This window comes from Agelaius phoeniceus, chromosome 6, assembly GCF_051311805.1.
Source record: "Agelaius phoeniceus isolate bAgePho1 chromosome 6, bAgePho1.hap1, whole genome shotgun sequence".
NCBI lineage: Eukaryota > Metazoa > Chordata > Aves > Passeriformes > Icteridae > Agelaius > Agelaius phoeniceus.
The window spans coordinates 57061094-57088102 of record NC_135270.1 but is presented as its reverse complement, the minus strand read 5'-3'; the positions used below and the strand labels follow the sequence as shown (position 1 = coordinate 57088102).

The 27009-nt window shown below is 49.6% G+C and overlaps 3 protein-coding genes across 11 annotated transcripts in view; 2 read left to right on the top strand and 1 right to left on the bottom strand.

Annotated features, from left to right (window-relative positions):
* Positions 1-5140, top strand: part of MTHFD1 (methylenetetrahydrofolate dehydrogenase, cyclohydrolase and formyltetrahydrofolate synthetase 1) — a 40464-nt gene extending 35324 nt beyond the window's left edge. For both annotated transcript variants that reach the window (XM_054634662.2, XM_077180785.1), the window contains 2 exons: positions 3723-3826; positions 4008-5140. In XM_054634662.2, the coding sequence (XP_054490637.1) occupies positions 3723-3812 (90 nt within the window). In that variant the 3' untranslated portion in view covers positions 3813-3826; positions 4008-5140. The remainder of the gene's footprint in view (positions 1-3722; positions 3827-4007) is intronic.
* Positions 5141-7106: 1966 nt separating this feature from the next.
* Positions 7107-14552, top strand: LOC129122254 (uncharacterized). 7 transcript variants are annotated; one of them, XM_077180791.1, is made up of 3 exons: positions 7107-7711; positions 8234-8354; positions 9052-14552. In XM_077180791.1, the coding sequence occupies exon 3, from the start codon at positions 9686-9688 to the stop codon at positions 12260-12262; it is 2577 nt and encodes an 858-aa protein (XP_077036906.1). In that variant the 5' UTR covers positions 7107-7711; positions 8234-8354; positions 9052-9685; the 3' UTR covers positions 12263-14552. The 7 variants fall into 7 exon arrangements, with proteins under 7 accessions (XP_077036906.1, XP_077036903.1, XP_077036907.1 ...); XM_077180788.1 differs by having other exon boundaries at positions 8234-8365; XM_077180790.1 differs by lacking the exon at positions 7107-7711 and adding an exon at positions 7732-7868.
* A 7839-nt stretch (positions 14553-22391) lies between these two features.
* ZBTB25 (zinc finger and BTB domain containing 25) lies at positions 22392-26417 on the bottom strand. Of its 2 annotated transcripts, none has more exons than XM_054634981.2 (3): positions 25980-26417; positions 25129-25308; positions 22392-23977 (listed from the first exon to the last, which is right to left on the bottom strand). In XM_054634981.2, exons 1-3 carry the CDS (start codon positions 26297-26299, stop codon positions 22843-22845), a joined length of 1635 nt encoding a protein of 544 aa, XP_054490956.2. In that variant the 5' UTR covers positions 26300-26417; the 3' UTR covers positions 22392-22842. The 2 variants fall into 2 exon arrangements, with proteins under 2 accessions (XP_054490956.2, XP_054490955.2); XM_054634980.2 differs by lacking the exon at positions 25980-26417 and adding an exon at positions 25386-25970.
* Positions 26418-27009: the final 592 nt, after the last annotated feature.

The following is a 27009-nucleotide window of genomic DNA, read 5'->3' as shown; positions in this document are numbered from 1 at the left end:
TGAATAATTAGCAAGCCCCTGCTGCATTCCTCAGGTCCCACATCTCTTTTCCTTAATTTTGAGGAAAGGGTGAGCTCTGTAGTTTGTGAGTTGTAGGAACAGCAGGCTGGTAGAGGGAGAAATCCTTGGCCCACCTGGTTGCTGTTGAGACTTTGCATTCCTGGTGAAGCATTTTGCAGGTGACCTCTGTGTACAGCTGTGGATCAGGGCAGAGCAAGGCAACCCCTCCTAAGCTTACAGAGCAGATGTCTCTGGATGAGACCCCTCCAAAGCAAAGCTGAGCTGTGCTATCAATCATTTATCAGGCTCCCCTCCTCTTTGGTTCTCATGGTTTTGCTGGCCATCTGTTTGCTGTTCAGCCTGCAACAATTCCAACAACTCATTTCACTGTGCCCTTCAGTTTTTAGTTTCTGTTCTTTGATATGATTGGCATATTGTCAGCTGAGAGGGGAGAGAGTAGCAACAATGGAAACAGGATCCTGGAGCAGCTTTGTTGTGAAATGCCTGGCAGAAAGAGAAGCTATCTGCAAAATGAACCCACCTTCAGCTTTGCATCTGTAGAAGCAACACTAGGATGAAAGGATCCACTGGAAATCTTACCTGGGGAATCTCTTCTGGGCAAATGTTGAGCAACTAGTTAGATTACCTTAGGGCATGAGGCAGTTGGAGCAAGCAGCTCTTCTTCATGTTTACTAGCCCTGAACCTTTTCCTGAGGTCTTCATGGCAACATGTTTGTTATAAATAAAGTTTCAGAAACATTAGGGGTGCATGACTCAGTTGATGAAGTTTGCTGATTTAAGAGTTGGATCCTCTCTTCCTTCAAATGCTAGCTAGAGCCAAATATTTACTGCCTTTTTCTTTTAATTCTTTTTTTTTAAAAAAAAAGGTAGTTAAGGTTTCCAGATTATCCAGCATAAATAAGGTAATCACATCCCTGATTAAAGTCTGGCTCATCCATGTTCTAAAGACTAATGTGAGTTTTGGGATAGAATGAAAGATAGCATGTCTGTTCCTGTTATAAATGGCATTTTTTGCTAGCCAAGATTTAGTCCAAACAATGATTTATTTTATTATTTATTCCATAAGCATTGGAGAAGGAAAGGGTACACTGCATTAATGAGTAAACAAGAGGGAGATGTTTTCAGACATTAAAACTAACATTTTGGCTCTTTTTCTGATGTCTTCAGTTTCTATGGAGTTGGACTTTTTCCTTTCTGCTCCTGTACCCATTTCCTGATGTTTTCTTGGCTATGTAGCAAATCATGGTGTTAATTCTGCCAGAGTTAACAATAAGTCTTCTGGCTGGGACGTGATCACTCTTCTGTGGTGTCTAAAGCCCAGGGAATGGATGTCCTTTGGAGAAACAATCTGGGGCATTTTGAATCAGATCACTATTTTAAACCCATTCAGCAGGGGATGGGTTAGCCTCAGAATAAATTTTAAGCAGCACCATTGAACTGTGAGCTGAAAATGCAACAAATATGTAGCTCTATGCAGAAGCTTTTAGGATAAATGTGAGGTGAAATTAATCACTGGTGTGTGCCTATTCTTTTTATCTGAAGTTAATCACAAAGGCACATCATGCTTTATTTTTTTCTCAGCTTCTGAGGTTTGGAATTTTCCTTTCTGGCTTAAAGTTGAAACTGTTGTACCTCCATGAAATTCTGTGAAATTTTGAAGGAAATATAATTTCAAAGGTTATCTAGATTTAAATGAAATAAATCATTGGACTCAGATCGATTTGGTTTCCTTTCTGGTGCTGCTGCTGAATTGGAAACAATTCTGTTATTCAGCTCTGGTTTTTTAGATCCTAAATGGCATTTATTTTGAAAGATCCACAAGAGCAACAAATATATGTTTGGTGGTATTGGTTTTATTTGAAATCTTGCAAGGGGTTTGATTATACCCAGGTGGTCTAAGTTTTTCTTGTAAGTAAATAGTGTGAATTGCCCTGTGTTCTTTTTGAGCACATGTGGTATTAAAGGGGAGGAGGATAAATGAGAAAAAGTTCATTCCTTCAGCTCTGAAAATAACTGCATGAAGCATTGTAGACACTTGTACAGAAAATTAGTAGCCTGGATGGAAATTATTCTGCACTGCATGGAAATTTGGGGTTTAAGCAGACTGCCTTAAAGTAATAGATAACAGAGTAGCCACTGTGGGCTGCCCTCTGGATAGGAAAGGAGGAAAAATTGACTGTTCATTTCAAAATAGAAGGTGCAAGAAATGGCAAAGTCAGGCACATTTTCAGCACCTCCTACTCTATTGAATGGCACCCTCTGAGCTCCTGCTGTGGCCCTCTGAATCTGGAGGTGGAGATCTGCAAAGCTCCATGATTCTCCAGTGGTACATAAATAAATAGGAAGTTTCTTGCTCTTCATGGCCAGAGACTGGGAGCAGAGAACAGGAAAACCCCTCTGGGCACTTTGAACCTCTTAATACTTCTGTGAGATGTTCTTGAGAGCAAAATATTTATACAGCTGAGCACAAAGACTAGGAATGGGGGTCCTCTCTGTGACCCTCCTCTTCTCTGTCTGGGAAGGCAGTGGCTCTCATAAAAAGCTAATGCAGCCCCAGAATTCATCACAAAGAGGGGACTTTAGTGATTTTTTACCTTTGCATAACCCATTAAAGACTTGCAGTGGTACAGTACATGTGGGGACTGGTGTTTTAGCACTTGTAAATGGCTGAGGAAAATGGGCTGGGACTCCAAAAGCTCCCTGACCAGTTTTGAGAGCTGCAGGAAAGACCTCACCAACAGAGCTTTGCCTTCTTGCTGCTTAGCTTATTATCAAAAGGAAGATGGGGAGGTAATTTGATTAGCGTGCAAAATACTTGCTCAGGGAGAAAATACCAGGTTGCCAAAGAGATGTTTAATCTAATGGAGACAGGCATAACAATACTGACTGTGAGAGCTGAGGCAGGGTGATGCAGATAGAAAATGAGACCTTTCAAGTTCTCCCTTTTTATAAAAGCACTTAATGACCACTGGCACCAGCTACCAAACATGGTCACAGACCTTTGTAGAGTCCATGTTCAGCCTGTGTGTGCTGCTGGGCTAAATGCTGCCTTAGGGGAGGGGAATTGCTGTCAGCTGCAAGGATAAATCAGGCCAGGTGTAGTTCCTGCCAGCCTTGTTGTGCATCCCTGAAACTGGGTACTCAGCTGTGGGACAAGTGCAGAGGACTGGCCTGAGGCAGAAGTGCTGGCAGCTGCTTTGTGAGCTTCAGTTCTGCCTCTGAACAGCCCTTCTGAGTGTGCTCCAGTAATTATTCCTAATTATTTAACATGTCTAGTTCTAGATTCTCAAAGAATTGTAATCAACTGAGACTTTACAGCTGGCAAAGTTGTATTAAAATTTGTATCTTCACTTTAGTACTCAGAAAACTTCAGAAGTAATTGTCTCATCACAGCAAAGTCCATAAGCACTCCTCCAACAGTGAACTGGTCAGCTGCATAGCCAAGTACTTTGCCAAATCTTGGGCTTAGTTACTTGCAGCTGCAGAAACCAAATTTAATCTTCATAAAAAGCAAAAACTTCATATCTGTCTACTGAGCCAGGAGTTTCTGGTTCTCATGGGGTGCTTCAAAACAGTCCATGACCATCATTCTCTGGTCTGTTGGTGTTCAGGGAGCTATTGCCATCCAAGTCTTCAGTGTTGGATCTTGTGCCCAAAAATGCTGCCCCTGCCACTTTAACATTCTGTCTCTTGTTGTCCAGATGAGCACTATGCCAGGACTTCCTACAAGACCCTGCTTCTATGATATAGACCTGGACCCAGTGTCAGGAGAAGTAAATGGGCTCTTCTGAAAGGAATGATTAAGGTTAGTGCCTTCTTGAAAGCCTTCAATATTTGGGCTTTATTTTTGCAAAGATCTTGAGATAATGGAGTTAAGCCAATCCCATATTATGCCATATGTTTCCAAATGACATTTTATTATAATTCAGCCTGAAAGTTGCCTGCAGTACTATATAATAGTAATTAAATTTTATTTTTGTTTTTAGCTCCCAGAAGAACACCTGATGAGTCATGTAAATGGAACTGTGCTCTGATCTTTTTTTAAAGTCAGAATAAGACATCAGTGAGAATATAGTGCAAGAAGTGACTGGAAGAAGTACTGAAGAATCAACCAGTAACTTTTAATCTGTAATAATTTTTAAACTGCTGCCTTCCAAGCTAGTTGACACTGACCATATAAAGCAAACTTCCTCTGCAGACCTCCCTCTTCATGATTGTAGCTGAAGCAGAATACAGAAGCTTGGCTTTAATGACCTCTTTTGATTCAGAGACATGATTTTAATAATTAAAAATCCTAAAGCTGGAGCTGTTTGAAACAATCTTGGGACTTTAATTGTCTTAACCATCAGGGTTTTGCAGCATGTATTATCTTTAGAAGTCTTGCTGGCTGCAGTTGCCCCTTTGTGGAATCCTCTGTTCCCCTTCTCGTACCACGGGAGAGCTGCTGTGCCCTGGCACTGCTCCAGTGTCATTTCAAAGGAGCAGGGAGGATCCCCTTTGCTTCCCAGAGCTCTCCACAAGTGCTTCCCCTGCCTTCTGCTGGGAGTTTCTCCTGCAGGCACCTGAACCACAGCAGATGGCCCAAGCCCAGCTGTGACTGCTGTGTTCCTCTGTCCATGGAATGAAAGCTCTGCAGAGCAGATCTGGAGGGAATGGCCCATATCTGTGGCTTCTACCAAATGTGTCCTTTGAACCATTTCCTGCTCAACCATAAGTGCAGTTACACCATTGACAGGCCTTGTTTCACCTGGTACCTTATTGATCAATAGAGACAACGTGAATAGTGATCAAGTGATTTGTAGTAGGTTTTGTCAGCAGGCCAAAAATCATTTTGTAACATGAAGATAGCATTGCTGCCAATTTTTTAACTAATACAAATAAACTGGCAAATACTTCAAGTGCTTTTTGGGTTTTAATGTATGCACTGAGATTACTGAATTAGGATTTATTTCTGTGATTAACTACACACAACAGCAATGATTGTATTGACAAGTAGGAGTGATTATTGCAGTAATAAGTAGCCTGCAATGCACCAGGGTGTGTGTGTTTTAATCTGGTTTCCTTCCCTAGATGATGTATGTTGTCTGTAGGAAATAAACTACCTGAATTATTCTGTGAATGTGAGATACTTGCATCTGACTGCAGAATATCTGAATTAACAGTCATGAGGCCCATCTGCTTGTATCAGAACTGAATCTAAAAACGTTCCAAATTTGGTGAGAACTGGGAGGATCAGGATGTAGGTGTGCACCAACGTAGGAGAGCATTTGTAGTACACAGATACTGTATGTGAATATATATATATATGGATATGGAGAGAAAGATCCCTATCTCCTAAGTTATTCAGGAGGGGAGAATAATTACATAAAAGTTACCTGGATGTGACACAAGCAGACAGAACACTTAAAATGGTTATGAGAGCATTTGAGATGCATTCACAGCCTCCTAAAATGTTCCTTTTGATGTTATCCAGCCAAGGATTTCCTGGCAGCCGGGAGAGCAGGCTCAGTGCCCTTGCAGGGGGTCAGGAGGGGCTCCCCCACTGCAGCCCAGCCCCCCAGCCTGGCTGAGGGTACCTGCAGCTCCTGGGCCCAGCCTTCCCTGGAGCAGGGTGCCAGAGCGGATGCTGCCAAGTCTGCTGTCAGTTCCTACATTTAATCTTCCCTGCTACACTGCTTTCCTGCAAGTGCTCTGTGTTCCACCTTCATTTTATGCTTATGAAAGATGGGATAAGTGCAAATTTATGCTAAGATTAGCCTCCTTTTAGTTTAGCATGAGATCATAGCCATGTGCTTGAGAGAGATGGTTCAAGAGGTTGCTAGTCCCCCTCCTGCAGTGAGGCACAGCGCCGGATCAGGCACGAGCCTTTTGAAGGGTTTGCTGCACAACAACAAAGCACAAGGGCCAAAAAAACAGCCCCAAGCATCTCCAGAGCTCAATGGGGAATGTTTTCTAACCTGCACTTCCAACCTCTCTTTTCTCTTGCAGGATGGATACATAAATAGGTTATTTTTTTAATACTCTCCTTTGCAGCTAAGGGTGCCAGCTAGGTCTTGTCCTATCAAATAGGACACAGGGGACACCTAATTTCTCCTAGCTAAGTACTCAGTGGTTCTCTTCTCCTCCTGTTGCTTAGAGAAAAAACTAATTATGTACAAATTTCTTCTCTGTGGGCTATTTGTGGGCCTGGTCCTTAGCTGGTGTTATGGCCATCCATCCCCGTGCTGTGCTGTTGTGAGAGCACTGCATCACATCCTGTAAGAAATAACACAGATTTATAGTTTTAGGTAGTACTGGGGACAAGAAGGGGGAGAAGGTGTTACTTGGTTGGCTCGTTGTGTGTCACCAGCATCACAGAAAGAAAACAGGATCCAGCTGGGCCAGGATCTCCTGTCCAGCTTACCCAACTTCTGACCTGATGCTTTGTTTGGCTTTTATTTCCCTTTCACCACAGCCATTGGTGCTGCCATCTGCCCCTGGAGAGTCAGCAATAATTGGATTCCATGCAAAGTGCTCCCGAGGGGATTCGTGGCAGCTTGCCTCCATCACACCACCACATTCCCCAGCCTCCCATTACCATCCTCATTGTCTGCTTCCCTCCCTCCTGCCTCCAACTGCAACGAGGGAACAGCTCCTTGCATTGAAGGGCCTCACTTGGCTTTAATAAAGCAGTGGATCATAATTAGAACCCACCACCCACCTCAGGAGAGAAGCTGTTTCCAAATGAAGTTTATTATCCTGAGTGAATGCGAGCAAACACATCTCAGAGGGGAGCTTTTAAAAAGGCAATTCCTTGTGATGCTCAATGCACTTTTTCAGCCCTCCTGGCTGGCGTTTCAGCCCAACTAATCCATTTTGTACCTTTTTTCCCATGAAGAAGCTGAGGAGGGGGGTGGCCGTGTGTGTTTTTCTAAGCCTGGCCTACACTGGAAGCCACTTGCAAGTTCAGAGTGCTGCTTTGCTCGGTTTCTCGTGTGCAAACACGCTGTGAAGCAGTTAATGTCTGTAAAGCCTTTGTGGGCGTCAGCTCCCCGTGGAGATGAATGGGGACGTTCGGGCATCTCAACTGCAGTTTCCTGTAGTTCATCAGCTGCACTGGGAAGTCCTTTTTCTAGAGGCTCGCCCATCAATCATCACAGCTGGAGACGTGATTTTTTTAAGTCAGATCTCAGCTGCTTTGGAGAGAAGAAAGGCTCCGATGAAAGAGGCACTTTCTCTGGTGTTTTGGGCACGGATTAGTTTGAAGCCAAGAGCTGGCTATCTTTATCTCCACCTCCAAAGGTGTAGCTCTTGCAGCACCTCCAACAGTGAGCGCTGAAAGCTGTGAAGGTTTTAGGTGGGACACAAAAAGCAGCTGCCAAGAGCAGGATCCCCTCCCTTGCCACCAAGCCAGGACCCCCCCAGCGGTCCCTCCTCCCCGCGGGGTGTGCTCCGGGCTCCCTTGCCGCTGGGATCCAAACTACAAACCGCAGCCCGATTGCTGGGAGGACCTTCCTTCCCCTCGAGCTGAAGCCGGTGGTTTTCGGGTCTGCAGGTACTGTGCACAGCCTGGGAGAGGACGGAAGGTTCCTCTGCCAGCGGGCGAGGGGTCCTGCCCCGCCAGGAGAGCGGCGCTGCCCCGCCAGGGGAAGGGACACGGATCGGCGAGCAGGCAGCGGCGCTCCCCCCGGAGGCAGGAGGCGGCGAGCAGGTGCCGGCCGGGGCGGGGGGCGGGCCGGGGGCTGGCGGGGGGCGGGGGGCTGCGGGAGCGCCCTCCCCGCCGGCCCGGGGGGCGCGGCTGCGGCGGAGGCGGCGGCGGCAGCGCAGCCGCGCGGAGCGGAGCGGGGCCGGGCCGGGCCGTGCTGCAGGTGAGGGCGCGGGGGGCGCGGGGCCGGGGCTGGGGGCGGCTCCGCCTCGGGGGGCCCCGCGGGGGCGGCGACAGCAGCGGGGTCCCGGGGCCGCCTCGGCGGTCGCTGCCCTGGGAGCCCCGCGTGGCCTCGGAGGGGTCCGGCCGTGGGGGGCTCCCCGTGGCCGGCGGGGGAGCGGCGCTGCCGGGCGGGTCCTGCTGCGCCCCCGCGACCGCCCCCAAAACTTCCCGGGCGCGGGGGTGGCGGAGCCGGGATGCGGGATGCGCTCGGGGCAGCGGCTGCTGCGCTCGCACGGCTCTGACAGCTCCGCTCGGTTCCCCTTAAAATAGCCTCATTAAAATCATAATAATTTTTTAAAAACCCAGATGTGCTGCGGGGGAAGCGTGCCCCGGAACCCCCTTTTAATCACCCTACTCCTGAAAAGCAGCGCACGAAATGCCGCGTAAAGCCCTGCCCGGAGCCCCCGAGCCCGTCCTGCAGAAGTTGGTCTGTTCGTGGTAACGCCTTTTTGCATCGTTCTATCCAAAAGGTTCTGATGATATTTCGAGGCAGAGCTTTTTTCCTTTTTTTTTTCTTTTTTTTTTTTTTTTTTTTTTTTTTGCTAAGGTTGACACACATCTTACAACATCATGTCTTTGATGAGCACACACGGTGTTAATTGAGGTTGCCATGGGAGGCATGCACGTAGTATAAATAAGCTCCCTTCTTGCCATGTGATTTCGCTTTTGTATTCCTCAAGCCTCCTTTTTGTATTCTCTGTTTTTGCATATTGTCATATGGTGCATTAAAGATAAAAATATCTGCTGTCTCAGGGTGTAATTTCCCTAGCTGGAACTATAAGTGCATATGGAGCAGTGGGGAAAGGATTTAGCAAACCGTAGGAGAAGGAAATATGTGTATGCCTGTGTAATAAGTATTCGCCATAATATGGGCAGTTATATAAAAAAGTCCTTTTTTACCACATAAAATAGCAAAATAGTACTTTCTGTGATGGAACATCACTGTGTTGACATCTTATGGCCTTATTTTGCCTTTGGGTATTCATGCTAATTAGTGAAAAAAATGTGCTATAGTGCATCCAGCCCTGCTCTGCCTCCCAAAATGAAATGTTTAGGGAGAAAAACTTTTTAGTACTTTCTAAAAATTTCTCTACGGGTCTTATCACTCATTTATTGTGTTCCAGATAAAAAGATGAAAGCCTTGGTCGTGCTTTGCAGCAAATTTCATGTAACACGCAAGGGGAACTGAAGCAGAAACCAAAGCCAAGGCAAAGCAGCATCTGACCTTGTCACTGGGGGGCAGAAAACAGCCGCTGCTTCCACTGGTGCTTCCATCAAGCTCCCTGGGCAATGTGGAATTGCAGAGAGCTCACAAAGTGCAAGTTCCTTCCAGGTCCGTGGGGTGAATAAAAATTGTTAATTCTTGGCTTGATTTGTCATCCTTTGGGGGAAAAAAAAAGGTATGTCAGACTGGCCATTATACAGTTAGACCAAGCACAACTGGAAGTGGGTTGCTCCAGAGATGAGAGTGACTGAGGCCAGCAAAGCCAAGGAGAAGCCTGTTCAGCTGCACATCTCCCCGGGATTCCTTGGAGAGGTGATAAAGTGAGTAATAAGGCAAAGTGGGAGTTACAAAGTGGATGCGACAGCTCCAGCAGAACTTCTTCTCACTGCCACATAGGCTCGTTACAAAGCAGCAAACGTTATTTGGAAATCTGTTTGGGGAAAAAAATGCACTTTGAGCATCTCTGCAGTTCTTGTGTCTGAAGCATTGATCAGGAAAATCGGCAGCAGAGCGCCAACAAAGGAGAAGAGAATATGGTGAAGGCAGCCAAGGAAATTGAAATGGAGAACCCAAGAGAGGCAGAGACTCCCAGCACAGGGGCCACATGTTCCCCACCAGAGGAACAAGCAAAAAAACCCTCCATGCTCTGTTTTAAGAAGCGGAAGAAGTCCTGTAAGAAGGGGCTGACTGTGAAGGATGCATGTGAAGGAGCCTCAGAGGAGAAAAGCCAATGTGTCAGCGCTGAGCAAGAGGAGGCCAAAGCTTCCAATCCATCACGATCCTCCAAAGGAACCTGGGCAGCCATCAAAAACCTCGCCAGGCCTCAGAGAAGGCAGAAGTCCTCCTCACGGAAGAAGGTGCCCTCTGATTCCCAAGTGCAGCTGGAGGTGGATGCTGAGGAGAGCTGTGCACAAGACCTCCCAAAGAAACGGGCGAGCTCTGGGGTGAAGATGCCCTGTGTGAGGTTCTCCAGAGGTAAGAAAAAACCCAGCCCCTCAGAAGCAGTGGAGGAGTCAGAGGGCAGTGTTCAAGCAAATGAAGTGATGGGTGTTGTGAATAAGGCTATTGAAGAGCCAGAGGATTTGGCCCCAACAGACAAATCTGAATCCCTCAGCCCGGTCTCTGCACAGGAGGAGCAGGATACGGTGAAGCAGGAGCAGCATAGAATAAAGGAGGACCAGGGTACAAGGAAGAAGGACCAGGATACAATAAAAAAGGACCAGGATTCAGTGAAAGAGGACAACCATACAGCAAAGGAAAGTGACACCTCTGTTGGGAAGAGTGAGCCATTGACAGAGCCCACACAGGATGCAGAACATTCAGAGTGCACTGTTCAGCTGGAGATAACCAGTTCAGAGACATTTGATGAAACAGCCCAGGACAAACTGCAGGAAGGGAGTCTGCCCCCAACCACTGACAATGTGGAGGGCAGGGAAGTTGCTCCCGAAGCGCCTGCTTCTAAAGATCAACCTGACACTGCCCCTGAAATCACAGAGTGCCAGGAAATCCCCAGTGTCTGCAAAGAGATGCCTGAAAGGGATGAATTGGAAAAGAGCATAAATCTTTCTCAGGAGCGCAAAGCTGAGGAGACTGTAACTGATTTCAGTGAGTTGGCATCCAGAGGTGATGCAGCGAGTGTGCAGGAGGCAGCAGGTGTGCAGGAGGCAGCAAATGAGAAGGATGCAGTGAGTGTGCAAGAGGCAGCAAATGTGCAGGATGCCACAAGTGTGAAGGATGCAGTGAGAGTGCAAGAGGCAGCAAGTGTGCAGGATGCCACAAGTGTGAAGGATGCCACAAGTGTGAAGGAGGCAGTGAGTGTGAAGGATGCAGTGAATGTGAAGGATGCAGTGAGTGCACAGGAAGCAGTGAGCGTGCAGGATGCAGTAAGTGTGAAGGATGCAGCGAGTGTGCAAGAGGCAGCAAATGTGCAGGATGCCACAAGTGTGAAGGATGCAGTGAGTGTGCAAGAGGCAGCAAATGTGCAGGATGCCACAAGTGTGAAGGATGCAGTGAGTGTGCAGGAGGCAGCAAATGTGCAGGAGGCAGCAAGTGTGCAGGAGGCAGTGAGTGTGAAGGATGCAGTGAGTGTGAAGGATGCAGTGAGTGTGCAGGAGGCAGCAAGTGTGCAGGAGGCAGCAAGTGTACAGGATGCAGCAAGTGTGCAGGATGCAGAGAGGGTGAAGGACACTGCAAACGTGCAGGATGCAGCAAGCATGAAAGATGCAGCAAGTGTGCAGGAAGCAGCAAGCGTGCAGGATGCCACAAGTGTGCAGGATGCAGAGAGTGCACAGGAGGCAGCAAGTGTGCAGGAAGCAGTGAGTGTGCAGGAGGCAGAGAGTGTGAAGGATGCAGAGAGTGTGCAAGATACAGCAAGCCTGCAGGATGCAGCAAGTGTACAGGAGACAGCGAGTGCCCAGGATGCAGAAAGCGTGAAGGATGCAGCAGGTGTGCAAGAGGCAGCAAGTGTGGAGGATGCAGCAGTTGTGCAAGAGGCAGCAAGTGTGGAGGATGCAGGAGGTGTGCAAGAGGCAGCAAGTGTGGAGGATGCAGGAGGTGTGCAAGAGGCAGCAAGTGTGGAGGATGCAGCAGGTGTGCAAGAGGCAGCAAGTGTGGAGGATGCAGCAGTTGTGCAAGAGGCAGCAAGTGTGGAGGATGCAGCAGGTGTGCAAGAGGCAGTGAGTGAGGCGGATACAGCAGTTGTGCAAGAGGCAGCGAGTGTGCAGGAATGCTCCAGCCGTCAGATACTAGAAGCAAATGCAGGCGCTGGTGTCAGCATCGTCATCACCATCACCGAAGCTGAGGACTCTGACAACACCGACTCTGACCAGGCCTATGAGCCGTCCCCAGTTTTGCACCAAAAAAAGCAAAAAGGGAATAAAAAGTCTAACAGGAGCACTGATGTTGGTCAAAAAGAGGGCCCTGAGGTTGGTGGTGGTCCCCAGGCAGAGGAGAAAGGTCTGGGTGACCAGGGGCACAGAACTGGAGAGCAGTACGAGCTGCTCCTCATAGAAACCGCCTCCTCCCTCGTGAAGGCGGCCATTCAGTCATCCATAGAGCAGCTGGTCAACGAAATGGCCCTGGAACAGAATAAGCACAACAGCTTTCTGTGATGGCAGCCTTGCCCCAGAGAGAAAGGGCAGAGGGAGTGATTTCAAGCTCCATTTGGCCTGCAGGGTGTGTGGAGAACTGGGAGAGCTCCCGGGGCCGTGGTGTGGTTAATTCTGCATGCCCGTTCAGTTGTGTCCATGTGAAACGGATCCCGGGACGCGGGCAGGCCCTGCTGAGGGCAGCGTGTCCCCTGGGCCTTCAGACAGCACCACTGACCACAGCTGCAGAAAAATTAAGGTGTTACAGTGACTGTATTTTCACTTATTGGCGCATTTCTGTCATGGCCACATTTCTGCTGTCCCCCATGCCCTGTTTCCCCGCTGTCCACGCTGTAGATCTGTGCATCCCATGTGTTGGAAGAAAGGCCCTGAGAGGCAGCGAGTGCCCAACCTGCTGCTGGGCTGGATTCGGGGCATGCTGAAACAGCTGGAGCCTTGCTGGGCCTTTATTGCAGACGAGGAAGAGCAAAGTGTCTGCAATATTAACAAGAAAACATCAATGCCAGGCTGTGCTTTGTGCTGTGAACCGGCCCCAGGCGCCAGGAGCCGCGGTCAGTGCTGTGGCACGAAGCCGGCGGGTTGCAGCGAGCTCTCTCCTTCCTTGCCTCGGCCTCTCCCGCTGTCAGGAGCAGCCTGTGCATCTCCAGACACGCTAAAGCTCAGCATCAGCCTCGCCTTGCTGACCCCGGGCTGAAAGCGACAGCGCCTCATCTGCCGGGGGAGCCTTTCTCGCACCATTGAACTCGATGGGCAAAATTCCCTGCGGGATCACGGGCTCGGCTGGGCAGGAGCAGCCCTGCCGCCGGCAGCCCCTCTCCTCCCTCGCCTTCCTCCGTCCCCATCCCGGTGTCGTGCTGAAGCTCTCCTCGGATGTAGCATATTTTTTTATCCATGGCATGCGATATAAATAGCAGTGAGCTGCATGCGTGTTAGCAGTCAGCAGAGTTTGGGAAGCTGCAATTTTGTGCTGCCGGCGCTGGGATTGCTTTGATTTGGTCTGAGTGCCGCTGGCATCCCCGGCTGCTGGCGGAGCCTGTCCCGCACCGCTCCCCCCTCAAAGCCCTCCCGCCTTCATCCAGCCCAGGCATCCCTTGGGAATCGTGCGTTGTGCCCGGCTCGCTGCCACCAGGCTCTGGCACGCCATGGAGCTCGCTCTGAAACATGCAGGGAAATGCTGGAGCAATCTTACCCAAGTCCTCAGGGAAAAAAAAAATCCTGACATGAGGACATGGCTGGAAAATGCCTGGACAAGCCTACTGCTGTTAAACCCCAGAACTGCCCTGTCCGAGGGGTTTGCACCGTGTGTGTGTGTGAGCATCACCTCCAGCTACCAGCACCCCAGGAGAAAGGGGCTTTTTAATAATATGGGATTGCATCTGCGTGGCTGGGATTTGTGTCCAGCTGTGGGCAAGGCAGTGTGTTCCTCTGAGAAAATTCTCCTGCGTGTTCCTCAGCTGGCGCAGAAATAGCAGCCGTGCTTGGTGATTGCTCACTGACCGTGCACTGAGATTTCCCTGCCCAGCACAGGCTTTGGATTCCTGCTAAAATACAAGGGCTGTACCTGTCCCTCCTATCTGGTGCACAAACATGTTTTAAACCTTGATAAAACATCTCCTTGATGTCACAAGAGGACTGCGAGCAGCAAGAGCCACAGCTCATCTCTGTGCGAGTAAAACTTAAAAAAACCCAGAGGGTGGTAAAGAAAAAAGTGTCTTTTTCTTCCTGTGAATTTGTTTATTAAGTTATCAGCTATTGATAATTCAGTGTGTACAATTTTAATGGCTTTGTACTTCATACTGGTCCTTCCAGGTATTTTGCCATAGTTTTGAAAAAGGGACTTTTAAAGGACTTTTAGACATACCTTTGGAGCTGCCACAGCTCACCCCAGGAAAAGCCATCCCAATGCAGGGAGGGGCTTACGGGATTACACAGGGCACTGTGGCAGGCTGGTGCTGAGCAAAGGGCTGCAGCACTGCTGTGGGGTCCCACTGGAGTCAGCTGCAGAGGAGGATGTCCAAGCTTTAGTAAATAAACACAAAACTACCCCCCAGGGCCAGGCTGTCAGCCTGCTAAGCTGTTTTGGGAGGATTTGGTGTTATTTCAGTACTGCCTTTTAGGTGAAACACGTCTTCAAAAAAGGAGGAGAATGGCAAAAATGCCTAGTCCAGCCCTTGCCCTGTGACTTGCTCCTTATCAGGGGTTGGGTTTGCATCCTCTCTTGTATCTGGTTTTCCCTCTGTTATAGCTGTACATAGAACTGATGATTATTTCATTAAAGCTGAATGTACCTGTTGTTTTCTTGCCTTGTGATTGAGTGGGCAGCTATGGAGAGATTTTAGATGTGAAAGGATTAACTCACAGGGGTGCTCCATTGTGTCCAGCTTTTTCAGGCAGTCATACATTGAGCAGAGAGAAATCTTAATATTGGTGGCAGATCCGAATTCTTTGGAGGTTTGCTCCTCCTCTGCCCTTTCTATGACATTTCCTTTTGGTTGCTGGTCAATCATTTCTACTATGGAGTCCTGGCTGCCCAGGGACTGCTATAAGGAATTTATATAAAGGATCACAAATCTCTGGCAGCTAAGAAAAACCATCCTGCTGCCCCATGGTTAAATTCCCTGTTAGATACCCCGTGGCACCAGAGGAGAATGTTTGAGGCTCTGCAGACTGACAAGGGTGGTGCTGACAGTGTTCAGGTTGGGGCTGGAATTTTGGGAAGGGGAGTAGCACATTTGGTGCTTTGGCACTTTCTGGGGCAGATCAAATCAGTCCCACACTCTAATTGTTTTGGGGTTTTTTGCATAATGTCCTTCATGTAATTTTTTGAGACAGTTTAAAACATACACAAAATACAATGGAAAGGAGTTATAAATTTTTAATAGTATTAATACTATCCTTTCAGGTTTACAGAACAAAATATAGGCTCATAACAACTGCTAATGACTTAATTAAGACTCTCTACTCCTTCCTTATGATTAGAGAGTAGAACATTAATAAAACATTTAATCTTTCATAGAAGGAATGATAAATTTGCTATTGTGAAAGGGAACCAGGGAATCTGTGAGGATGTGGCTGCGTGGCTGTGCCAGAGCACCAAAGGGTGGCCTGACTTCAGGACCATCATCCTCACCAACAGCTAAAATAATCTGGAATTATCATCAAATCCCAGGATCATTCAGGTTAGAAAAGACCTCTAAGATCACCAAGCACTGCCAAGGCCACCACTAAACTGTGTCCCCAGGTGCCACATCTACATATTTTTTAAATCCCTCCAGGGATGGTGACTCCATCACTGCCCAGGGCAGCCTGTTCCAATGCTGGACACTCCTCTCAGGGAAGAATTTTTTCCTGATATCCAATCATTTTTATGGCCCTATTCAGCTTGCTTCTGAGCTGTCTGGCTCCTTACCCAGAAATTCATTGCTTGCTGCCCTCTGAATTATGGAAGTGGTTCTTCTGCTCACCCCACAGCCTGTGCTGCTGCTTTTGTCCCAGATGTTTCCAGTGCTCTCCTCAGTGGGGACAATTCAGCTATATATCCAACAAGTTCCCTGTCCCTGCTTTGCTGTGTCATTTTGAATATTTTCATCTCCCACAGCTTTTTTATGTTAGCAGCAAAGAAAAGGGCGTTTAAATAGTATAACTCATACCCAGAAAGGCTTCCAGGGGGATAGAAAGCTTTTCTGTTAAGTCAACACTGAGCCCGGCAGAAAACAAGTGTATCCATTGAAAAGTTCCTTGTGGAAACTGCCAGTAGACAATGATGGCACAAACAAATACTGCATTTTCTTTCCTGCCCTGGGACACCAGAAATGGATTAGAAATGCACAGGGGCAGATCTCCAGCTGCTGAAGGTCATGGCAGCTCCATAGGCTTCAAAGGACTGACTCTACAGCAGCCAGGAGTCTGGTGATTGAATCCAAGGTGCAATTCCTGCACAAATCCCTGCACAAATCATGGATATTCTCATATGCAACATGTATAAAAGTGAAGATGCAGTTGTGGGGGGTTTTGTTGTTGTTTTTGTGGAGTTTGGGTTGTTTGGTTTTGGTTTTTTTCACAAATGTATGTAAGAAATTGAGTAAATTCACAAAATACACAGGAATCCTGGTTTGCACTTGGGATAGATGGATGGTGGATGGATGGATGGATGGTGGATGGATGGATGGATGGATGGATGGATGGTGGATGGATGGATGGATGGATGGATGGATGGATGGTGGATGGATGGATGGATGGATGGATGGATGGATGGTGGATGGATGGATGGATGGATGGATGGATGGATGGATGGTGGATGGATGGATGGATGGATGGAAGCCAGACCCACATGTACAGGCACTGAAGCCCTAATGTTTCCTGTGTTATAGATAGAACCTTTCAACATGAGTAACTCAAAATGAACTGCTCCAAGGAAACAGATTGATTTAAATAATTGCTTTAATATGATTTTACCTCTGCAGTTTTATTTCCCAGAGAAATGGTTCTTGTCAGCTCTTGTTGGGTAGTACTAAAATAATGAAATACTTTTCATTTGCAAACGGACAAAATCTTAACATTAAATGTGACTTTAAAAAACACCTAATCAGAGGATGTTATTTCTTATACAATATAGGTTAATGTTTTTTAGGAGGCACAGCTTTCACGTCTTTCTTTTTGCAGAGAATTGTGAAGAGTGCAGTTCTGTGCCAAATGATGGGATTTTTCTGCTGTGGGGTTAAAGTCCACTTAGCCAAAAAGTGGATTTCAGCAAAAAATACCCAACCCCAGCATTTTAAAGTAGGTTTCGTTATATAAAAACTGACAAACAGGCTGGATACAAAAGGGAGGGAGACGGTAAGAAAACATGTTTTGCAATTCAGATTGTTCAGATGAAAGTATCATCTGCATCTTGAGCTGGCAGTCACCCTGTCAGTCCTCAAGTTAGACCTCGCAGAGATCTGCCTTCCAAACCTCTTTAATCTGGAAGAGGTGACACCCCCCCCATCAAGATGCTCCAGCAGGGTCCCTTCCGCAGGCACCGCTGTCCTTTCGGGAGGTGCCTTTCCAATGCCAGGTCCTTATCGGTGCACGGACACAGCAAGCACCGCTTTGTCCTTGTCCCTGAGAGAAGATTTCCCTCTGGAGAGGGATGGATGTCATCTCTGCGCCCCAGCGCCCGTCACTCGTGTCACATTTGCTCTCACCATTTGCCACGTTAATGAAGACTCGAGGCCGCGGTGTGTCAGGGTGACAGCTCGGCGTGACGGGAGCCTGCTGAGATGGCAGCTGGGCGGGAAGGGCAGGGACCGCGGCTCCTGCGGAGCATCCCCGGCAAGGGGGAGCGGCTCCGGTCCCGCTGCCGCCGGCGGCCCCCGCCGCTCCCCGCCTGCCAAAGCTCCCAGACTGCGCCGCACCAAGGCGCAGCCCAGACAGCCTGAAACCCAATTTGCATTCCATTTCCCAGCTGGAGCAGGGCACGGGAGGCCGAGGCACTGGGAGGCCCGAAGCTCCCAGCCGTGCGTGGGGCAAGGAGCGGGCTGGGGCCAGAGCAACAGGCACGACAGGAAGGCGCGCCCGCACCCCGGCCATTAGCGCGATGAGTAAGCGAATGGGGAAAACAGCCTGGTGGGGGATGCTCGGCCCTAATGACAGGCTGGGCCGCCCGCCCTGCTGGCTCCGGCGGTGCTGCGGGTGGCGGAGGCGAGCGCTGCAGGAGCGGGTCCCTCCCGGAGGGATGGCTGCGGGCAGAAGTGACGCGGAGCATCGGCCGCCGCTGCCGCCGCTTGGGCCGGGGCTCGGCGAGGCTCACGCCCACCGCTGGATCCTGTCTGGGTGGCTGACACCACTGGCTGCCTGCCACGAGGTGCTTCTCCTGCATCCATCACCCCTCCATGGCTCGCCGCCCTGGTCTCCCTGCCCTGGCGCCTATAGGTGGCTTTATGTCCTAAAACCAATGGGTTGCAAATCCCAGTGATTGCCAGGAGGGACACAGGGCTTTAGACAGGGTTTTCCTACAGCGTTTGTGCCAGTGACAGGAGGATTCACACGGACTAAACTGCACTGCCCTGTGCATCCCGGGAGGTACCCCCGAGGCAGGGGCTGCTGGAACCCCCCAAAGCTTCCCAGGGCCACCTCCACCCAGGTGGAACCCAGAGAAGGCTGAGAGCTTTGTCCTGCCTTTGTTCTGAGGGTGCAGCCTCTGGTTTAGAACAGTTGGTGGAGAACATTTCCTCTCCTAGGCTGCTTTTGAAGTTGTGTCATTACTTTTTCTTAATGAAACATGCAAATCCCGTAGATGCCGCGATTGCATCTCAGGGAGCTCAGTCTTGACACAGCTCTGGTTGCAAATATTTAAACAGCATGTAATTTAGGGCACATCCATCCTCATTAGCTTTTCCCTCATGATTTCTTATTGCTCAGAATATATTTTCTTAGTGCTGGACTGCTGGGAAGCCCACTCTGTTGCAGCTGTTTTGGCAATCCTGGACAAGAAGGGAAGAGACTGAGTTTTATTAAACAGGGAATCTGAGGATCATGGCAGAGGTATGGCATGACCTGTTGGCTGATTGCTGTGGGAGGCCTTCCCTAAGCCATGAAGTTTGGCCACTGATAGCCCATGGTCTCCTTCACTGATGCTGAATTGCATATGCTGAGGTCACTTTTCACTGCAGTTCTGAAGGCTTCACTTACACAGGATAAATATTTTCTGCCTCCAAAATACCAGAAAACTATTCAGTATCAGCATTACACTGAAGAAATGAAATCTCATGATAGCAGTATTTCATGGCCTTATTTTTAACTGTAATGCTCACTGCTTCAGGTTTACATCCCAGCAGGAAATTTCATTTCCCTGTTCAACCTTCTTAATGGGCAAAAAAGCAACATTCTCCAGACCCCACACTGCAAGGGGAGATAAATACACTTTTGGCCACACATTTTAATGCATCTTAAGAAGCCTGAGAATCACAGACCCTGCTGGATCCAGCAGCATCAGAGCACTCAAAATATTTCAAATTACCTATCTTGAAATTGTTTCTCATGCTCTGGTGGTTGAGCCAGCCAATGTACAGTCAGTATTTTGGGGCCAGCACCCAGATACATGATGACAGCCACTGCTGCACTTTGTGGCATTGCAGAGGTTCACTTGAGCTGGCTGAAAACTCTGCTCATGCTCAGGGGCTTTGGCAGGGGGGATCTGAGCCCCAATCTTCCCATCTTTACATAAAATATGAGCTGCAGAGCCCAAAGAGAAGGCACTTCAATGACTGTGGTTCATCAGCTCAGTACCCCTAATGATGGGACCTCTCCAGAGCACATGGCAAATCTCCAAGGATCCTCTGGAGTTTTGGGACTTTCAGCCTTCAAGTATTCCCACCCCAGGGCTTTCTTTGCCCAAGCCCATGTGCATCTATTAACCAATCACAGATATCTGGAAGGAATCTCTAGTATAATTATTCTGCAGACTGTGACAATTTTTTTAATGTTTTTATTAAAAAAAAAAAATCAAACCACAACAAGAAATGAGTATTTGTCAAACCCAGCTGTGCAAGTCAGGCAGATTTCCAAGCATGCACCGGCATAAAGGTTAAGCACTCAGTAATTCAAGTGTCTTCCACATACAGTAATAAAACTTCTCATGATTTATCCAGGAGCAGCTGCTGCCCGTGCTTAGCAAATGTAACTGCCCTGTAAAATTATTTTCTATTCATAAGAGTTGGAGAGAATTATGTTTTTATGTTAACATAACTCGGAGCTGATGACTTCTGTCTCCAGCTTTTCCTGCTGCTTTAATTATAACAGTGCTTTAACACTTGCAGTAGAAAACTGCTGAAAATGCATTTCTTGTATTGCAAATGATGAAAAAAAAAAAAAGCCTTTGGCAGACATTTGATGTCACAGATGTTCAGTCCCACAAAGGTTAACCAAAGTACACCTTTAAAAGGGGGTGTGAGGATAACAGAAACAATCCTCTGCTGTTGTATCATCAAGGATACACGGGAACACAGCCCTGGTTTATGTCTCATTTCAGCTTTGCTGGTATCTTTGCAGTCAGTGCCATGGAGTCACTCCTACAGCACACACAGCTGAGTGACATTTGGCTCTTTCACCCGAGATCATAGCTTTTATAAAAGCTCCCTTTCTGATGGGCAAGAACAGAACAAAACAGTCCAGCCCACGCACCTGAGGATGAGCAGCGTGTCCCAGAGATGCCTTGGGCAGTGCTGCTTGCTGTCCCTGCTGCTGACCTCTATTACCACTACCCTGTTACCTCTGCAGAGACATCAAGAGCCCTTTGACTTTCAATACCAATTACTTCAGGCAAGTTAGGCACCTATTTGACAATCCGAGGTGCTCATCTACTGGCTGAATAGCTGATATTCAGTCCCTCTACAGCTCATTTCTACAGCTCTAGCCACCCCAGCAAACGCTTCTCTCTGTTTTTAAATTAAATGCAGGAAGCCGAGGGAAGCAAGCAGCACCCAGAGAAGCCAGCCCACTCAGTAAAGTGTCACGTACAAATAAGGAATGACCATAAAATACCTATTTTTTTTTCTTTTTTTTTTTACCCATCATGTAGAAATAGAGGTCAGTGGAAGCCGGAAGGCATTTGCCCAGTTATGAGCAGCCTGTGCTGGATGTGATTTAGCTGATGCTATTAGGCTAGGGGAGAAGCAGAAGCATTTCTCTTCTAGGAAATGCTCTGTGTGAATGGCTCCGTGCTCAGATGCAGCATTCACAGGCCTGGGTGTCGGCTGGGTTCTGTTTGTTTGCTTGTTCTAAAGAAGGGCTTTTTAAACAGGGTTCAAATGTGTTCACACCAGAGCAGCTTTAATGGGTACAAGCAGCAAAAGGAGGACTGGGGCTTGCAGGGAAGCACACTCCAAACCACAGCCTGCGTTTTGCAACATCTCGGCAGGCTCAGGGACTGGTTGTTTTGCCCCTTTGTCTTTAAACACAATTTGGCAGCTCTCGGTGGCCAATCCTGCCCCTGGAGTGAGCAGCTCCCTGCCCAGGAGAAGCGGCGATCGCCCTTACAAAGACCTCAGATGTTCTTTTAATTCGGCAGTGATTTAATTGCAGCTCTTGCTCCAGGACAATACCAAAGACAGCCCAAGAGCCCCGACTGCAAAGAGCTTTGGAGCAACCATTCTGACAGCAGACTGCTCTCACACCATTGTTCAGGCTCCCCCTTCCCAAAGGCTCCACCAGGACTGGCAGGAAGCCTCCAGCTTCTCAAAATCTGGGTAAAGAGATTACAGGAGCAGCTCACGAGGCTTTTGCTCTGAGCTGCAGGAGAGAGCTCTGCTCTCTAAGAACTCGGTGAGTCTCCCTGGGGCCTTCTGAGTAACAGCATCTCTGAGGGGTGGGCTGCAGCCTGGGATGAGAACTAGAGAGGGACGAACTGAATTCAAGAGGCATGTGTATAATTTTAACCCCTTCTTGGATATTGCTCTTCAGATAACAAGTAATGATAAATGAAAAGCTGGATGGGGCTTTGAGCAATCTAGTGGAAGGTGTCCCTGCCTATGGTAGGGGGGTTGCAACTAGATCATCTTTAATGTCCCTTCCACACCAAACCATTCTATGATTATATGATAGGCAAAAAACTTGCATGTTATCATCTAACACTGGCTCTGCAAACAGAGAAAAAAATAACACACTGTGTATTTGCTCTGAGCAAATATACAGATTGTAATATTTAAAAATGTGTTTACTCCAAGCTGTTTATAAAGTCAGAAATCATTTTCACTCAGAAAATACGTGTCTGGCATTTAATACTGTAAGACTTAAGCCAGGGTAGGTCTCCTCTCAAAGAAGAGAGAACACTCCTTTGCAGCTTTCCTTCCTCCCTGCAGAGAAGACAGTCCAAAAATGAAACATGGTCCTGGAGGAGCATCAAAATCTGTCCTTGCTTATGCAGTAGTGGTGAATGAGGGAGGAGTAGGAAGGAGGAAAAACACATGCAAATCCCTAGAGTTTAAAAGTAAATTTAGAAGACAGATGAGGACTCCAGGGCTTGTCAAAATGAAGGTTGCCACCCCTACATCAACACTGCCAATTCCCTTGAAAAGAGCAGCCTTATGGCTCCTGCAAATATTTATGCAGAGATTTATTAACTGCAGTTACATGAACAACATGAACTTCAGGATTCATCTCCTTGAGATATTTATTTTCATTAAAAACAAACTGTTTGGGAAACACAGTAAGTATTTCCCTCTACACTTCCATCCATCTGGTTTCAGAAGAGCAATTCTATGGGATACAAACAGTCCTAGGCACCACACAGAGTACTAGACAATGTTTAAACCTCACACCCAGCAATACAGCCTTTACTCCAGTAAAGCACAGTAGGAGTAAGTTCACATTCAGGAAAAGCATAACTGAGTTACATGGAGGCTTCCAAGGACTTAGATGGGAATTAACTCGAGTTTAAAAGTTAGAGAAGTAAAAAAAGCAAGTACACAAGTCAAAGTACACAGTCCTTCACAGTTATCTCAGCAGTGAGGGGAACGGTGGCTCAAGAAAATCAGCTGCACAGAGCAGCCACTCCCTAGGTGGAGAATGCCAAAACATCCAATTTCAGATCTGAAGGGGGAGAATTACTCGACCAGGATCGTATCGACGCTTTCTTGGATGAGGTCTGACTCCAGTATACATTCATCCAAGTGCTCTTGGGACAAACTGGAGCTCTTTCCCACACTCTCACTGTCACAGTAGGGGTGAAACCTGGGGGTGCCGGGGCTCTCCAGCCGCTGGCAGCGGCCGTACTTGTGCTGCTTCCCTCGGTGCGTGTACATGTGCTCCAGCAGCTGGCTCTTCCGGAAGAACGCGCGGCCGCAGACGGTGCAGCTGATCTTTCTCTTCCTCGAGAAAGAAAAGTTACAGTTCAACTCCACCGGCTCGTGGTCCTTGGAGATGAGGGAGAGCTGCCCGATCTGCAGAGGCTCCAGCTCGCTGCAGCTCGGATGCTCCAGCTGATGCTCGTCCTCCTTGAGGAGGAAGGCGCCGAGGCGATGGCCGTCCCCGGGCTCCCTGTCCTCAGCCAGGGGCTGCACCTCGCCCAGGTCGCCGCTCTCCAGGATGGAGGCGGGCACTCCGAAGGGCAGCGAGCCCGAGACGTGGGTGTGCAGGTGCTGCCGCAGCCCCTCGCGCGAGTCGAAGCGCTCCCCGCAGTAGTGGCACAGGTGCACCTTGAGGCCACCCTTGGCCAGGATGGGGCTCGCTACCCCCGGAGAGGGAGGGGTGCAGCTCTGGGACACCACGGGCTCCGAGTCACACCGCTCTTGCTTTATGGAAACCGAGAGCTTCGGGCGCTCCTCGGGCGGCTTGGCCAGAGCCGCGGGCTGGGCCGGGGGGCGGGCGGGCTGCTGGTCCAGGGCACCCTCGTCCAGGCCGATGGCCAGGGACAGCTGCAGCTGGGGGGGATCGCCCTGGGCCGCAGACCTGCCCGCCTTGGGCAGGCTCTCCTTCGCTCCCAGGCGCTCCTTTGCCAGCTTGTGTGCCGTGGAGATCTGGATCCCGTACAAGTTGGAGGACTGGACTGGCTCTGGGGAGAAGGCCTGGTTCATCTCGATGGCGATGTGGGACAGGTGGTCTGCGTGCAGAAAGCGGATGCCCTCCTCCAGCCGGCTCTGGCTGACAGTCTGCTTTGGCCCTTTCCCAGTGTACATGATATGTAACAAGTAACTAAATATGTCAGGCTGGATGTCTGTAGGCTGAATTTTTATGCACTCGCTGAAACAAAACAGATGATTAAGTACATATAGAGATCCAAATCCTGATCCATTACCTGCCCATTTGCTGTGAGAGCGCTTTTACAAGCAGCACTCCCTGCCAAACCCTGCAGAAGTGCAGAAGCTTTGTTTGCAAAGCCAAGTGCCTAAGTCTGCGTTTATCCCTGTGATTCTGAAGGCCACGTGCACAACTGCAGCTGAGGCTGGTGCAAGTGACCAGCCCTGGCCACCCCATCCCTCCTATGCAGAGCCAGCTGCAGCCACACGGCACCGCAGCAATGCCATGCAAGCTGTGCATCACCAGTGTGTGCCACTCCATCTATCTGAGTAATAAGTTCAGCTGCCAGTACTGTGTAATCTTTATGAGTATTGTACTTAAGTGTCAGCAAACAACATCCACAGGGAAGGGCAGTTAACTCATCTCACTTCCAGCCAAGGGGCGATGCAGCTGATCCTAAAGATTATCTTGCAGAGGTGCTGGAGGCCACGACCCTCAGAAAGGAAGGGGAATGAAGAACATTTAATCCATCACAAACAGCCAGCCCCAGGTCAGAGGCCAGACCTTGGCAGTGCTCTTGTTATACCTGCAGAACCACTCCTGACCTGGCCAGGTGAAGCATGTGAACAACAGCTTGAAATGAATTGATGATCTCAGTCTCGGCCCTTATCTCCAAGAGTCTGAAGCACAGCACTGTGATAAGGCCACAGCTTCTTGATTGTTTCAAGCCTGTGGATCCTGCCAGAAATGACAGTCTCAACCAGCAAGCTTGACTACAACCTAAGGCAAAGTACTGGACATATTTCACACGGGCAGGAGGTACCAGGATATCCCTGGATTCCAAATCTGCAAGCCTCTCACTGCAGGAACATGGTGGTACTTATATGCTTTATTTATCCGGTCACACAAATGCCTCATCTCCAAAATGCAGGGTCTGATGTTGCCATATGCTGACTAAGAAAATGGTTTTAAAGGGCAGTGCTTTCTGGTCTGGGATTGTTTAGAGAGCCAAGGCCTGTGCTGGGTTAGGAAAATAATCTCAGGCCACCTAACGTCCCCATTTATACTCTCTTAGACTTTTATACCTTTAGAAAGAAGAAAAAGCAGAACGCTGAGGGTGGTAAAAGGATAGGAGGAGAGCTGTGTGTTCTTACCTCGTCTGATGAATAAATATCATCTTAAAATAGTTTGAAAAAGCAGCGAGCACCGCTCTGTGGGCTTTGAAGTAAACATCTCCAATGGCAACTGTGCAGTCACACAGAAAGCCAAACTCCCGCTGCATGTTCAGCTGCTGGAGGAGGAGGACGCTGTGGCCGGTGGTATCCATGGTGTGCCTGGGAGCAAGGGAACAAGATGTTCATCTCATTAAGAAATCGGAGAGCTCCCAAAGGCTCACATGTTGACTTCTCACCACCGAAACGAGATGGACGCCTGGCATGGAGCCTCTTTCCTCCTCCAGATAGTCCCTGCACCCCAATTTAACAGTTTCTCCTTCCGATACCACCGCTGGTGCTCAAACCCACGACCAGTGAGCTCAAGACCTCTCGGGGACTTTCCCATCTGCCTGCTACACTCAGAGACGCTTCTCCCGCTGATTAACCACGCTCTGCGGGGTGTCAGCGCTAACTTTAAACCTGGCTGGCGTTTTCCCTGCGATCTGACGGTGCTTTCTGCTGCCCCGGAGCCGCGGCGGAGGCACGGGGGAGCGGGGCTGAGCCCGGCGGCTGCGGCACAGAGGAGCCCTGTGCGCCCAACAAAGCCCCCATTGTGCGGGCTGAGCCGCCCTCGCCCCGCCCCGCCCCGCCAGCGGCCCCTGCGCAAATAAACGCTGATATTTGCTATTGTTTCCGCAGAAAATTATTGGGGGGGGGGGGGGGGGCGACGAGAGAGAAACACGGCGCTCATCGGGAGGCGGCGAGCGCAGCCTGCCCGTGGCGCGGGCCCAGCGCCCTCCTTCCCTCCCGGCCCGGCCCCGCGGCTCCCCCGCGCCCGCGCAGCCGCTTACCCGCGGAAGCGCCGCCACCGCCCGCCCCCGCTGCCCGCCCGGCGGATGGGGTGGGCGCTGCCCCCCCGCGCTTCCTGCCGGGCGGGCCGGGCCCCGCCGGGCCGGGCAGGGACGAGCAGGGATGGGCTTCTCCCGGGAAACGCCAGCGCGGCCCTGAGCGCGGCCTCGGCGCTGCGGTGGGCGCGGCCCCTGCGCGGCTGCGGGCGGCACTGCCCGCGCTGCTCGCCCGCGGCTCCGGAGCGAGGGAGGGAAGGAGCGTGTGCACGCCCGTGGGGGATTTTTGGGAGGGTGCGTGTTTTCCCGTGGGTTGCCAAAGGCATCAGCCTGGGCGGGGGGCTCGGCTTCTTGATCGCCCGGTGGTGGAGTGTGGTCTGCCGAGCGCCTCCGCTCTCGGCATAAAGTGCGTGCTGTTTGGGTTGGGTTGATTTTTTGTTTGGTTTTGGGTTGGTTTTTTTTGTTTTGTTTTGTTTTTTACAGGAAAAAAAAAAGTAAAGGAGCTTCCCCGGTCTGGCCGGGAATGGATGAGAAGATACGATCTGGCTTCGTCGCCAGTGTCTGCGGCCTCTGCGCTGCTTTAAGCACCGCAAGTCCCGAGGACGCAGCGTTTCTCTGTCAGGCCCCCTCCGGTCGCTCACTGATGTTCAACCAGGGGTTATTTTGGGCGAGAGCAGCTGTGCCGGGTGGGGTGCCAGGCAGAGGAGGAGGCACAGGCGGCACTCCCACCCTTGACCGCGATTGCCGGGCCACCAGCAGCCCCTCCCGGGCAGGGATGGGCAGGGATGGGCAGGGATGGGCTTCTCCCGGGAAACGCCAGCGCGGCCCCTGCGCGCCCCGGCCAGCCCCACCCTCCGCTCCGGTGCTCAGTACCACCTCTGAGGTGTCTTTCCGATGAATGTTACCAAATTTCGTTCTGAACCTGTTCAAACGTCCAGTCCATACAGTGTCCCACTGCCACCAGGTTCATTTGATGCTCACACGTTGTTTTTCCAGCTGGAAAAGGCAGTGAAAATCACTGTTTGTGTGCTTTTGT

Coding starts and splice junctions, on each gene's coding strand:
- LOC129122254 (XM_077180792.1), top strand. CDS start 9,686: ATGGTGAAGGCAGCCAAGGAAATTGAAATGGAGAACCCAAGAGAGGCA.
- ZBTB25 (XM_054634981.2), bottom strand. CDS start 26,299: ATGCCTTTGGCAACCCACGGGAAAACACGCACCCTCCCAAAAATCCCC. Junction 25,309..25,979: donor CGGTGGCGGCGCTTCCGCGG/GTAAGCGGCTGC, acceptor CCTTGCTCCCAG/GCACACCATGGATACCACCG. Junction 23,978..25,128: donor ATATTTATTCATCAGACGAG/GTAAGAACACAC, acceptor GTTTTGTTTCAG/CGAGTGCATAAAAATTCAGC.